The sequence below is a fragment of the Eptatretus burgeri genome, chromosome 8, assembly GCF_056783735.1.
Source record: "Eptatretus burgeri isolate ZD-2024b chromosome 8, Ebu_testis_v1, whole genome shotgun sequence".
NCBI lineage: Eukaryota > Metazoa > Chordata > Myxini > Myxiniformes > Myxinidae > Eptatretus > Eptatretus burgeri.
The window spans coordinates 97,009,369-97,023,508 of NC_140968.1; the positions used below are offsets into that span (position 1 = coordinate 97,009,369).

General features: G+C 41.0%; 1 protein-coding gene across 3 annotated transcripts in view; it reads left to right on the plus strand.

Moving 5' to 3' along the window:
- The window catches only part of LOC147022338 (nuclear receptor subfamily 1 group D member 1-like), a 46,927-nt gene that overhangs the window by 22,181 nt on the left and 10,606 nt on the right, over positions 1-14,140 (plus strand). For all 3 annotated transcript variants that reach the window (XM_085893123.1, XM_085893121.1, XM_085893124.1), the window contains 5 exons: positions 2,119-2,460; positions 4,871-4,959; positions 6,056-6,200; positions 6,641-7,404; positions 9,384-9,569. In XM_085893123.1, coding sequence (XP_085749249.1) covers positions 2,223-2,460; positions 4,871-4,959; positions 6,056-6,200; positions 6,641-7,404; positions 9,384-9,569 — 1,422 coding nt within the window. In that variant the 5' untranslated portion in view covers positions 2,119-2,222. The remainder of the gene's footprint in view (positions 1-2,118; positions 2,461-4,870; positions 4,960-6,055; positions 6,201-6,640; positions 7,405-9,383; positions 9,570-14,140) is intronic.

Below are 14,140 nucleotides of genomic sequence, written 5' to 3' on the forward strand. Positions count from 1 at the left end.
TGCATACATCCCAGCCCGAAGCATAGTTATGCAATCAAATCTTTGGGAACACTGGGCTAAGATTTTACAGTTGAAATAGCTACTTCCGGATTTTAGTGACAGACTGACAGACACAAAATCACCCACTGCAAACAAGCAGTGTGGCAGCTGCTACACTGCTGCTGCTGCTGATGCTTTTTGGAAGTAAGCTGCTATCTGCACTGTCAGTCAGCCAACTCTTTATAACATTGCTAGCCCACTCTTTGGGAATGGAATTGATCCATGGACTAATAACACACCGTATCTGAAGACATTATTTGAAAGGCATCACGGGAATTGTACCAAATAGTGGGCAGGCTATTATGTGACAGGATTTTGTTCAGCTTGGTGCAGAAAACAAACACAATAACTGCAAAAGCTATAAAAAAAAAACATTGGTATCATTAATGCCGACCATCATTTCAGCTGACAAACGAATCTGCAAATATTCATGAAAAGATTATCAAAATGAATGGTATCATTTCACAGCAACTGCATTTGACAAAGCTCCACACATTCCTTTGCACTGGGGAACAACACAGAGGTGAAACAAAATAATTATCTCTTATACAGACCTTGTATGAACATATATTGTACAATGTACATACAAGTTTTTTTATTTATTGATGCTGTCCTTTTTAGGCAGTTTCTTTTTCTAATAAATACAAACAAGCAGACGTTATATCCCCTTCCATGCTGGACCATTGGCATCAATCATTCCATGAGCCATTGATTTTTTTTTTTATTTTTTTTATTTTTTTTACACTGCAACATGAGTATTTTTTAGTCTCGCCCCGAAGGGGTTGAGAGACTATTGTAATGGCCCTGTCTGTCTGTGTTCATGTCTATATATTTTCACTTAAAAATTTGTTTTTCTCTCTGCAACCACTTGTCGCATCGATGGAAGGACTCCCCATGGAGAATATTTTATTGATAATTGTGATGTCATAGGTCAAATGGTATGGCAGCAATATTGAATTAAACTGAAAAATTTGGACATTTTCTGCGAAACTGCTCAACAACAAAAAAATTAAACTGCATATATCATCAACCCTCCATTGGGTGTATAGGGTGAAACCGATGAGGTCATCGGTGAAGTGGTATTCCAGCCATAATTGGTTGAATGAAAATCCTTATCCAAAAAAACCTTAAACTTAATATATCTGATCTTCGACCCAATGTAAGTGAAGAATTAAATTTATGATGTCATCGGTATCGTGGTCTCGTGGCCATATTGGATTGCAAATAAAAACGGAAATAATCTTCTTCTCCAGAACCGCTTAACAGATTGATACAAAACTTCATGTATATGATTGACTTGTCATGGGGAATATCGTTTGAAATCTTTTTTTCATATTCATCTTCATTGATGCAATTTATCCTTAATGTGCACAGAAGTGGTCATTAAATAGCCTAATAATAAAGCTACAGATCATGGCAATGTATGTGACATAATAGGGTGTATCGATGATACAGGTATTTGGGCCATACAGTAATAGCAGTGGTCCATAATAGTAGCGTTTTCAGTTAACAATGGTAATTTTGTTCATAATGGGTGTGCGAGGTGAGACTATGCACTCTACCGAGTACCATTGTACTTGTAAAATGCATTTGTTTCACAGGATTGATTGAATATATCACGAATCAATTTTTTTTACTTAACTTGCATGAGTAAGTTGCCCATGCCCGCACGGGATTCTAAACGGGGTAGGAATGGAGGTGGCAAAAATGCAAATGGTGTCTTCTGTCATTGAGCCGGCAAGCTGGGAGCAACAATTTTGCCACATCTGATGCAATGTAATTGCTCTAATGACGGTGAGGTGTTCCATTTGAAACTGTTTGTTCGATATATGTAGCTTTCTGATGCCCAGGATCCATAATATATAACTTATATTGGAGTCAAAGCCAGTGACGAATTGCAAATTAATAGTAGAATTCCATAATAATTGTTTGCAAGTGAGCATTTAAAATAGTAATGTCAACAAGTCATTGTCCGTGCTTCTCCAGCCGTTACACAGCAGAATAACATTAAAGGTATTATTGCTGCCCAGAAAACTGTCACTAACTTTTATTGCAAATGTACCTGCTGCTGGTGTTCAGGTGGAGTCATTTCTTATGCTGCCATAGCGACCTCAGAGCTGAGCTCAATATGTTATCACAGTGACAGTGGTGAGAGCGGTTTTGGTTCGGACACGTCGTCTCCAATGTCCACTATCCCACCGGGCTCCCCCGCTCTCCGTCCATTTTCTCCATCATCTCTGTCTTCGTCATCTTCTGCCTCATCTGCACCGTCACCTCCTCATGACCCACCTCTTCAGGAACACCTCTACTGCCCCAGGACACTGGCTGGACCTCTTCCCACACAGTCGGGATCTGTCAGTCAACTACATGGAGCACTAGTAGCCACAAAGCACAAGGCCTCATGTGTGGGCAACATCAGCAGTAAGGACAAAACACACCTTCTCTTCATTTGATTTGATCGCAGTTTTATGCTTCATTGATTTCATGATAATTTATTGGAAGGAAGAAGTGTAACCATTGCTAGATCAGTCGTTTTTGCAACGTGATAATTCAGCAATCAAGGCTTCAGATAAACAAGTATTTAATTGCATTGTTGAGTCAATGTTAATGAAATGTTGCAGGTGTTGTTTTTTTATATTTAAATTATGATCCTTTCCAGAGTTCTAAGAAGTCTGAGTCATGAGTGTTGTTAGACCCAAACATGGCGATTGCCCATGACTTACTCTTGGCCCACGATCCAATGATGGCCGTATTTTTGGACAATTGTATGACCTTGACATTCAACATTTCGGGATAGAGTGGAGATTAAGAAAATGTGTCCACAACTACAATCTATCCATAAAGTCAACCTCGTGAAAATCAGAGGAAAATTATTCAGATTATGATTAAAAAAGTGTTCTTTGTTAATTAGGTCACAATCCGAATCAAGTAGGTCAAGAACACTAATCAAATATCAGGTGCACAACTTCAATATATGTCTGCTGTTATGATGCAAGAACATATGGAAGGCCAAGAACACAAGGCCAAGGATCTTTGAGACTCCGCATTGGCAAAATTGAGTAATGACAAAAAAAACGTTTTTGTTTTTTCTCAGACTGTCATTTGACCTTCACCTTTAACTCAGAGGAGTATAATGTAAATAAACATAAATGCACCTTCATCTAAACTATCAAAGGAGGGTAATTTTGTCCCGATCGGACAAACCTTGGTCATGTTATGGTGAAAATGTTAAAATATCTTGGGCAAACCACATTTCAAAGTTGGACTGCAAAGCCAGATGCCAACTGGGTATCCTCCATTGTACAAAGTCCTTTCTTGGCACACCTGAACTCCTATACACCTAGAAAGCCTTCATCCACAGCCTAAAGGAGTACTCCCCTCTGGGCTGGCTCCCCTGCCTCACATCTTGCTCAGCTCCCGCGATGAAGGTAAGTCAATGAGCCCATCATCTCACCATTGCAGACAGGTCAGTGATCCCTCCGTCTTCTACCACCTCCTTTCTGGTCTTGCACCCTCTGCTCTTTGTCCCCCCCCCCAGATTTCTGCAGGGCTCATGTGATCCACCATCAACCCCCTTCTGGAGAAACTACATAAATGCAGGATCAGGCCCACCTCCACTCATTTGTTTCTTATTTTTCTCACCTGTGGAACCAACTTCCATATCCTCTTCAATCTCATTCTTTACTTCAGGTCTTCAAGACAGCTGTTCACCACCATCTCAAAATGTGCCCCATCCAAAACCCTGATCTTTTCTACCCTTGTTAACTCCACCCAAATCCCCCCTCCTTCCAAATTTCCAGTTTTGTCTCCTTGGAGTTTCCTTCTGTATCCATCTTTTCCACCCCATGCATCTTATCCTGCCCCCCCCACCCCCAATTCCTCTCCACAACCATTGTTTAGCCAAGTCTACCTCTATCATGGCCTTCAACTCTGCTGTTGGTGTTTTCCCCCTCTATCTCTACTGTTCCCTTTGCGTCCTGTTTTTGTCTGTTATGTCCCGATCCGTTCAGTGTACTATCTCTTCCACGAGCCTCAATTATGTATACAAAAAAGAAAAGAAAAAAGTCTATCATTGGGTCATGACCTTAAAAATTAGATCAAGTTCAAAATTTATGTCAACTCCACCTACTTTTTCATCCCAGCCAGATCAGAGATACAGCTTGGATATTGGCAGAAAAAGGAGATAATCTCAAAAGGTGATTTAATACTCCTAGGGGTCTAATACCTTGACCTTTAACTCGGAGGGGTATGACGTAAATGAAGCATAAATGTGCCTTGCTCTAGGCTGTCTACAGAGGGCAATGTCGTTCTGATCGGAAAAAACACCTTGGTCGAGTTTTGGTGAAAAATGTTTTAATGCCTATAATTGGGTCATGACTTTAAAAATTGTCAACCCTGCGTACATTGTTGTTGCAAAAATTCATGCTGAAAATCCGAGCCATATCCGAGATACAGCTCGGAAATTTCAGAAATTAGGAGTGTAGGAAGAAAAAAAAATCGAAGTGGTGGTTTAGTACTCCTCGGGGTCTAATAAACTCTGTGATACCATTAAAAATTGTGGCGCTAATTGTAGAAACAATTTTTACAACAGCAATAAGTCTTCCCTTATCCTATAGGGGGAGGCTTAATACAAGCAATGTTGAGGTGTGCCACATTCAATTTTATTTGTACCCTACACATAAATTATGATCAAACATAGTCCATTTTTAGCAACTGCAGGCAGTGGCCTTGTCAGCCCTTCAGCAGATATGTGCAGGGAAGCAAACCATCTTGCTATTGCTGCAAACGGTTAGTGTTGGTGAGTAATAATTTCCTCCTGTTTCTTCAACAGCAATCAATGGCATCGTGCTGTTGTGCAAAGTCTGCGGGGACACAGCCTCAGGGTTCCATTATGGAGTGCATGCCTGTGAGGGCTGCAAGGTAATGAGTTCAATTCTTTCTCCAAAATAAATATACCCCTGCTGATTTAATACAAAAATGCATCTACATAATGTTTGGCTATTTATTTTCTGATATTACCTCGATGCATAAGGCACGGTCAACTGTTTAATCGTCATTGCAAGAACCATGACTCAGACTAACGTTTTCCCGACAAGGGTGACCTTCTTCCATGATCAAAACACCCAAATGGAATTTGTACTCGTGATAAACTCGTGATAACATTTTCTGGCTGAATTTTTTTGTTGTTGAGATTTTGTGATTAATTCCACGTGAGAAATGAATCTTTGTGGCTATTTATTTGTTTCCCCCCTACTCCTTCCCCCTCCTCCTATCCTGTCCCCCTTAATGAGGTTGGTGCACATCCTTTGAAAATCTTTCCCATGTTAGATTGTCAGGAAGGAATTAAAATGGCAAGTTTTATTCACAAGTGCACAAGTAAAATAGCGTCAGTCATGTGTCCTATACATCACGAGCAGGGGTACCCTGCGTTGCCCGGTGCTGTTCTAATCCTGTTGGCATTTTGAAGAAATCAAATTTTGTTTTTTTTTTGTTGTTGGGACCAAAAGCACTTCCCTACACCCACCAAGGAATTGGCTCAGGGATCATATAATATTACTTTTCACATATCTACAAAAGCTTAGGCACGATAGAGCGATTTAGAAAATCCAAATATATCCCACTTTTACAATTTGTTTGCCTAAAACACTAACAAGCACTCACTGATGAACCTCTGAAAGTTTGATGAAAATCCGTGCAGCCATCTCTGAGAAAAATGCCGACAGATATGCAGACACACAGACAAACATCTTTCTATCGTATAGATAGTTAAACTTCCCCACCCTTCCCCTAATTCTATCCCCTCCTAAATACATTACACTCTCCTTTTATTATTTTTCTAACTTTAATCCTCCTAACCCTTCTTTCCCTACTTATCACATAGAAATTCCTACAGTTATGTGTGAGATTACAATTCATGTAGATTCATACCAAGGTCAGACTGACTTTTGACAATTAATGACTGCTTTCCGAAAATATATAATTGACTGTTTAACCAACTCACCTGCTTGTTCATTAGGGATTTTTCCGCCGAAGCATCCAGCAGAACATCAAATACAAACCCTGTTTAAAGAATGAAGATTGTCCCGTTGTCAGAGCGAACAGGAATCGCTGCCAGCATTGTCGCTTTAAAAAGTGCCTCTCTGTGGGAATGTCCAAGGATGGTAAGAGGACGTATTCGACATGTTTAAGTAATGCAATACTGCATAAAGATTTATTATTTACTCATGGGGGTGCATTGTGTTTGGGGGAACGGATGTGGCTAAAATGAGGAAATTAAAATTGAGGAGGGGAGGATGAAAGGAGGGTAGGGAATTGTAAAAATAGTGGGAATAGAAAAGAAAGAGGTTTGTGAGGAAATACGAGCAAAGAGAAGGAAGGGAAGGGGCATGTGTAGAGCATAAGGCAAGGGATGTGGGGGATAAGGGGGGAGGGTTGGAGGTATGAAAGATCCTGCCATATTTGTGTACATGATAGATATGTGGCGCCTTATTGCAACAATGGTACATGTGCTTGCATTAGGTTTGGTTTTCTCTTTGGAAGCAGTGCTTTGGTTTTCTCCAAATGTTGAAGTTGTAACTCATCTTTCCAACTTTCCTGGCAGCTGTACGATTTGGTCGCATCCCAAAACGTGAGAAGCTACGTCTTCTGGAGGAGGTCAGGAGCACAATGAGCGCTGCCTCATCTGGTCAACTGGGAACAATATCTCATGCTCAACCCTGTAACATGGACTGGAATGGGACTCGTGAAGTTGGATTGGCACAAGACGAGGTATCCCTGGTTTTCAACCAGAGTGGAGGAAGGCCTGTGAACAAAATTGGAACCCCTGCAGATGACGGGCTGCTTGGTTCTACGTCAATGCAAGCAAAGAGAGCTTACCGCCAGCATAACCCAGGTGCTGCTGCTGTAGCTGTTGTTGTGGGGTTGAGTCGAAAGGAGGGATTAAGGTGCAGGCAGTTGCCAGGGGGGGCACCGGAGCAGCTCATGCCATTGCCAACTGACAACCGAGGTATTCAACCCATCACATCACAGTCTATGGTGGAGTATAGCAACACTGAGTCAGAGAGAAACCCCTCTGAAAACACTGCAATGGATTTCACATGCAGCATACAAGGGGGCTATCAGCAAACGCTGCGGCAAAGTGACCCTCCTACATGTCCTCTTAGTATTCTTGGCCACACATACATTGCCACAACTGAACCATCATGTCTTCATGAGGGAGGCCAGGCCCCATGCTGGCAGCCAAAGATGGCGTTGAACCATGGTACTGCACCCCGTTTTGCTGGGAGTAAGCTGCATGCTGATAGCAGTGAAAACAGCAGCACTGATGGAGACTGTGCAGCATCTCATTGTAGGGGAAAACACTTGGTAAGATATTGAAATCTTCCTTGTTTTGCTCCAGACATCATAAAGAGGTTTAATTATTGTGTCGATAAACACCACAGCATGAAGTTTCAGTACTTTCATGTATGACATCATTTCTTTGTCAGCCTTTTCCTTTTCTGATATCAATAGCACAAACGTTTCACTTTCATGGAGATGATTGCGATCTTTTTATCTTGCCAAAACGAAGTTTTTGCAAGATATGTTAGTCAGCTTGTATGTTTTTTTTTATTATTATTTTATTTATTTATTTATTTATTTATTTTTTTGTTTGTCTGTAATCACGTATAAAAAATTCTGCAGAGCACAGTTATCATTGGAAATTTTTGTAACTTCGCATATCAGAGGCCTATAGAGGTCGCTTTCAGCGCACAAAATTTTGAAGGTCAAGGTCAAAGGTCAAGGTCACCTTGTCGCAAATCAGAGGAGTCGACGAAACCCTTATTTTTTGAGTAATTTTGATCGGATCGTCTTCAAACTTCATGGGAATATAGTTAATGGTCTGGCGCTCAGCTGATTAATTTTTGGTGGCGATTGGCCTTGACCTTCATGTTTTTTTTTTTTGTTTTTTTTTTTGTCTGTAATCACGTATAAATCACTCTGCAGAGCACAGTTATCATTGGAAATTTTTGTAACTTTGCATATCAGAGGCCTATAGAGGTCCCTTTCAGCGCATAAAATTTTGAAGGTCAAGGTCAAAGGTCAAGGTCACTTTGTCGCAAATCAGGGTAGTCGACGAAACCCTTATTTTTTGAGTAATTTTAATCGAATCGTCTCCAAACTTTATGGGAATGTCGTATATGGTCTGGCGCTCAGCTGATTAGTTTTTGGTGGCGATTGGCCTTGACCTTCATGGTTAGCGCCTGAGGTCAAACATATTTGACCCCAAAGTCAAATTTTCAAGTTTTAGGAACCATATCGTGTCGTACCTCAACTTGAACACCTCAATGAGTGCTTTCTAGATATGTCAAGCTTGAGACATTATGACGTCATTTGGTGACATGATGAGGCAAACACATATTTTTCATGGTTACTCTGTAGAACGATTCTCATCGGAATCTCTCGTAGGCAGATATTCCTCAAGGAGTCGCTCCTGGTGGATAGCAGCTCTGTTCACCTCAATGTGACCTTAAAGAAGTCACACGTGGTCACCTTTTGGCAAGATACGGGTCACCCTGCGGGTCACATTGGTTTATTTAATTTCTTAAGAGATTGTTCACCATTGAGAGGAGGAGGAGGAGATTGGGACCAGACTCTGTGCAGAGCGTTGGTGCTGCTTAAGCAGTCTCCTTGGCTATTGGGTACAATCCTGGATGGGTCACCACTCCAACACAGGATACCAGCATGCTGGCACTCATTTTGCCGACCTTGGAAGGATGACAGGTCGAGTGAACCCCACCTGGTATTAATTCAACAGCTAAGCAGGATTTAAACTCAGGACCCTCGAATCCAAAGCCCGCCACCCTAACCATTAAGCCAACATCAGGCATACCATTGAGAGATGGGGCCAAAAACAATCAAATTTATAGCACGATATTTCAAAAAGTTGGGGAAGGATGATGACAAAACTAGGTAGATGAGTTTTTTAGGTGATAAGAACAAGCCGATTCGATTTTGGTTCTGGTACGGATGCAGATCCGGCCTATCAGTGGGATACAATACATAAACTGTTCAGCCTGGCGGAGTTATGTGCTATACTGAGTGCTATTCTTGTTGCTCTTGTTTTGCAAGACGACCCCTCATGAAACCATACTTTCACCCATATCAAAACTCGTCAAAAGCTAACAAAAAAAGTGTTTTGCATTTTGCCGTTTTTTTTTTTCATTTGAAGAAATGAAGTTTTTTTTTTCCCTTGAAGATATTTCATACCAACCTCTTTTCATGGTTTTTCTCTTTTACACAATTTAATCCGCTCTCCATGAAACCCTGTTTTCTTTGCCTGTCCCCCCCCCCCCCCGTCCCAGGCATGCCCTCTAAATGATAACCCATATGGGTGGCCAGGAGCCACTGGAGCCGACCTGTGGGAAGAGTTCTCTAGCTACTTCACGCCAGCTGTGAAGCAGGTGGTTGCATTCGCACGAAGCATTCCAGGTTTCCTCAGCCTCTCTCAGTTCGACCAGGTGGCGCTGCTCAAGGCTGGGACTTTTGAGGTATGCAGGGGCTTCTTTAACTGCCTCAGTAATAAAATGTTTCTGATGAAGATTTTTATTTTTCAGTACTGTACGATAAGGAATGAGATTTTTGTTTTTCTCAAGATAATTTATATTGCAGATTATACACACGATAATTTAGCAAAAGGGAATGAATATTCATCAAAACCTTATTAACCTTCGCCATCTTTGAAGATGGATGGAGGTTACTGTTTTCACCCCTTTCTGTTTGTTTGTTTGTTAACCTTCGCCATCTTTGAAGATGGATGGAGGTTACTGTTTTCACCCCTTTCTGTTTGTTTGTTTGTTTGTTAACCTCCACCATCTTCGAAGATGGATGGAGGTTACTGTTTTCACCCCTTTCTGTTTGTTTGTTTGTTTGTTTGTTTGTGAACAGTATTACGGAAAAACTCCTCGACGGATTTCGACGAAACTTGGTGGGGGGGGGGGTTAGGTATGGTCCAAGGACCATGCCATTAAATTTTGGACTTGGTTAGACTTGCCCCCCCCCCCAAAAAAAAAATTTAGAGAAATTTTTTTTTTTTTTTGCATTTCTACATGTTTTAAGTGATTTCCAACCCCCCCCCCCCCAAAATTTTTTTTTTTATCCCCCCCAAAAAATAGAGAAAAATTTTTTTTGCATTTCTACATGTTTTAAGTGATTTTCAACCCCCCAAAAATTGTCACCCCCCCAAAAAAAAATTGTTAGAGAATTTTTTTTTTTGCATATCTACATGTTTTAAGTGATTTCCAACCCCCCCCCCAAAAAAAAAATTGAGAGAAAAAAAAAATTTTGCAACTTTTTTTTCAACAAAATTTCGATTTCTTTTTTTTGCATTTCTACATGTTTTAAGTGATTTCCAACCCCCCCCCCCAAAAAAAATTGTTAGAGAAAAAAAATTTGCAAATTTTTTTTCAACAAAATTTCGATTCTTTTTTTTGCATTTCCACATGTTATAAGTGATTTCCAACAAAAAAACATGCCAAAATTATAATTGTGGCTGATTTTGGAACTTCAGGTGGATATACCCACATAAAATCAATTTCTGTCTCAAGGAATCTAGTTATGACGAATGAATTGAGTATGTAAAAGTGAAAGTTGCAAACTATAACTCTGTGAGCAATGTTGACGTCAAATTGAATGAATAGGATATCAGGTTCACTTGAGTGACCTAGCAGTATTGGCGGCGGAGGTTTTGCACTCTACCGAGTGCTCCCCCTCTAGTTTTCATTCTGTAATGCTGTATAAAACTTAAAATCAATCATATACAACTTGTATTAGTGTTCAATCTTTCCTTTAGAATCTATACAACTTACCACACTAACATTTGTAGATATTGTAAATTGTGCATCTCCTTGATATATCAGTTGGATGCGGACAGGGTTTCTCATGATTCTCACCTTTAATTTGCTTCAGCAAGAGCACAGCGGACAAACAGAAAGAACTGTTTGCTTGTTCTATATAGAAATCAACAGCCCCAGTATCATATACTGTACATCAACAATTCATCATGTCACTGACCCTGTCACTCTGAAAGGATGATCAAACAAACCTACCTAATCTACTTCCACTGGAAAGGCTCAGTCCATTGAACCTCTCAACTTAAGCATCAGCCATGACCTATTCGAGGCCAACCACATAGCAAAGCTAGCCTCCAAAGCCAGCGCAGACTGGGCATCCTCCATCATTCCAAGTCACTCTTTGATAAACCAAAGCTATCCACAGCCTACAAGGCCTTTATACACAGCTCAATGGAGTACTGCTCTCCGCTTTGGGCTGATGCCACAGCAACACATATATCTCTCCATGATTCTGTGGAATCTAAAGCACTCGACCTTATCGGCCCTTTTTGTGATGAGGTTGAAGCACAAAACTTGTTGCTGTCACATCAGAAACAAGTTGATGGCCTTTCTGTGTTTTTACCACCTCTCCTCTGATTGAGTTCCCGATGCTCTTTCAGCCCTCCGGTGCTACCCAGCTTCTCATGGTTTCTTCTTTCTTCACATGCTTTCTTCCTAGTTCAACCCCTAAAATCTAGGCTTTCTGCACTCCTCGACACCTTTGTTGCTCTTTTCTCCTGTTTGTGGAACTGCTCACAGAGATGATTCAAATGTAGTCTTGCAGGGTTAGGGTAGTTCAAGCAAATGGTGCATCACCTTCTCATGTCATCCCCTGACCCTACCTATGATCTTTTCTACCCCACTAACCCTAGCACACTCAACTCTCTTACTTGCAGGTTGCTATATTTACTCCCTTCTCTCCTCTTTTGTTTTTCATTCATTCCCTAGCTTCTTGTATCCACCGGTGGCCCCACTGTCATGGCGTTGGCTTTTTTGCCCTTTATCAGCTTTCTCATCCATGAGCCTCAACTTTGTATACAAAAACCCCATTTTAGCACTTTGCTGAAAACACATGAGTTTAGTACAGGTCAGGCCTGAACAATAACCATTGTGAAAATGCTATTTAAGGATTTTTCCTTTTTTATTGGCCCTATTTAAAGTGTTATTTTTACAAAAATAAAAGTCATTTAATTTACATTTTTATTAGGAATACAGAATTTGTATATTTAGCTAAAATAAATGAATTATAAATGCCAGTTAATTAGAAACACCATTTTAATATGTGCTGTGAACTGTAGGCTGGCAGGAAACCTAAACGAGAGGTATGCATACTCACTTTTGAGCTGTCTCGTGTTGGTTAGAGTCTGGACCCAGCTATAAACTGTAAGCCTGGTATTTTGGAGGAAGGGTGAGGCATCAAAGCATTGTTCATCAGGTGGACATTAAGTTGGAGGACCAGTCTACCACAGCACTGCTCATTGGTGGACATGAAAGATTTAATGGTGTCTCTCAGAAAGAGTTGGCGAGTTATTGGCAGCACCCTGAACAAACAACAAACTCTTGCCACATTCAGTTGAATGTCAGGCATAGCCAGCTGGTTCCTGAAAGACTTGGGCTGTAAACGTTCCCTGGCCACCCCATAAAACGGTGCATATAATTGGGACCATTAATGTAGTAGTAGTAGTCGTCGTTGTAGTTCCCATTGTGTGCTGCCTTTTTGGCTGCTGGTTGCATCATTGGTTAGGGGTGCGGCAATGCCACTGATGCAGTGCCCCTATTACCAGTATACTGGTACTCATTTTGCCGACCTCGGAAGGATGACAGGCTGAGTCAACGCCCTGGTGTAAATTCAGTGGCCAATGGAGCTCAAACTCAGGACCCTAGGATCCCAAGCCACCACCCTAACCGCTGAGAAGCTGATGGTGGTGGTGGTGGTAGTAGTAGTAGTTGTATAAAGCCTTCCCTAATTTTCAGAAAATCTAGGCAGTGGTACAACTACAAACCATGACTTAACGAAATATGTGATTCATTTTTATACCTCCGCTGACGAAGTTTCTGGAGGCATTATGTTTTTGGGTTGTACGTACGTACGTATGTACGTCCGTGCTAATTTTCTCTGTTTTCTCTGCAACTGCTTATCCGATTGACACAATTTTCACCATATGTGAAACTCATGTGGAATGGCTACTACTCATTAGAATGTTTAATGATAATTATGACATCATCGGTCATGTGGTGTGTGGCAGCCGTGTTGGAAAAAAGGAAAAACTTTGGACCTCTGTATCTCTGAAACAGCTCCATGGAAAAAAATCGAAACTTGGCACATGTGAAGCGAGACATAGCTAGCATCACCTCCAGACTTTGTTGGTTTGGGTTAATGCGCATGCACACTTCTACGATCCCACTCTGGGACTCGATCACTTCATCTCCATCACCTGCCTGGAGCAACCTATGGTTGTATTCTGTGTTTCTCTTGGTCTCTCTATCTCCGTGGTTCCGCTGATCTGTAGAGCTGCAAACAATTTATAACAGCAACACACAGACAGATTACAAAGTGAACCGATTTAAAGGATTAAAAGGGAAGGAATGGCAGGAGGGCATTTAACACATTGCAGAAGGGAGGGGGAATACCTATAAGACTACTTATTATCTTTTGAACACAATTCAACACATGTCCTATCATTCTACACAGAAACCACACACTTATGCAGGATATTTATTATTGAAATAACTAATCTATCTTACTCTCTTTACCCACTATGTCCGTTCCCACAAAAATATTGGCTGCAAGAATGCCAAAACATTTATCACCCACCTCATCTGTATGTCATATACATACAGAGGTGGATTAAGATTTTTTTTTGGGGGGGGGGGCCCAGGGCACAAAAAATATTTCGGCCAAAATGCCCAACGAAGAGAATGTGTTATTTTCGCCCCAAAAAGAGGACTTGCTTAGCATATGTTACTTTAGATTCGACTGCAAACAATCCAGAGGAATTTCCATGTTTTATTGCCTCCCCCACCCATTGGAAAAAAAAAAAGAAATGCTGTGTCACCAAGGTGTTCCATTACCAATCAGCTTGCTATCGCTTGCAAAGCCAGCCGTTCCTTTTCAAACATTTCGTTGGAATGCTTGCTTGAGTGCTTAAGCCACTTGGCGAGCGCTCGACAAGCTTATTGGTAATGGAAAATATGCAGGGGTGTGTTCAGTTACCAAGTTTTTATTTTCT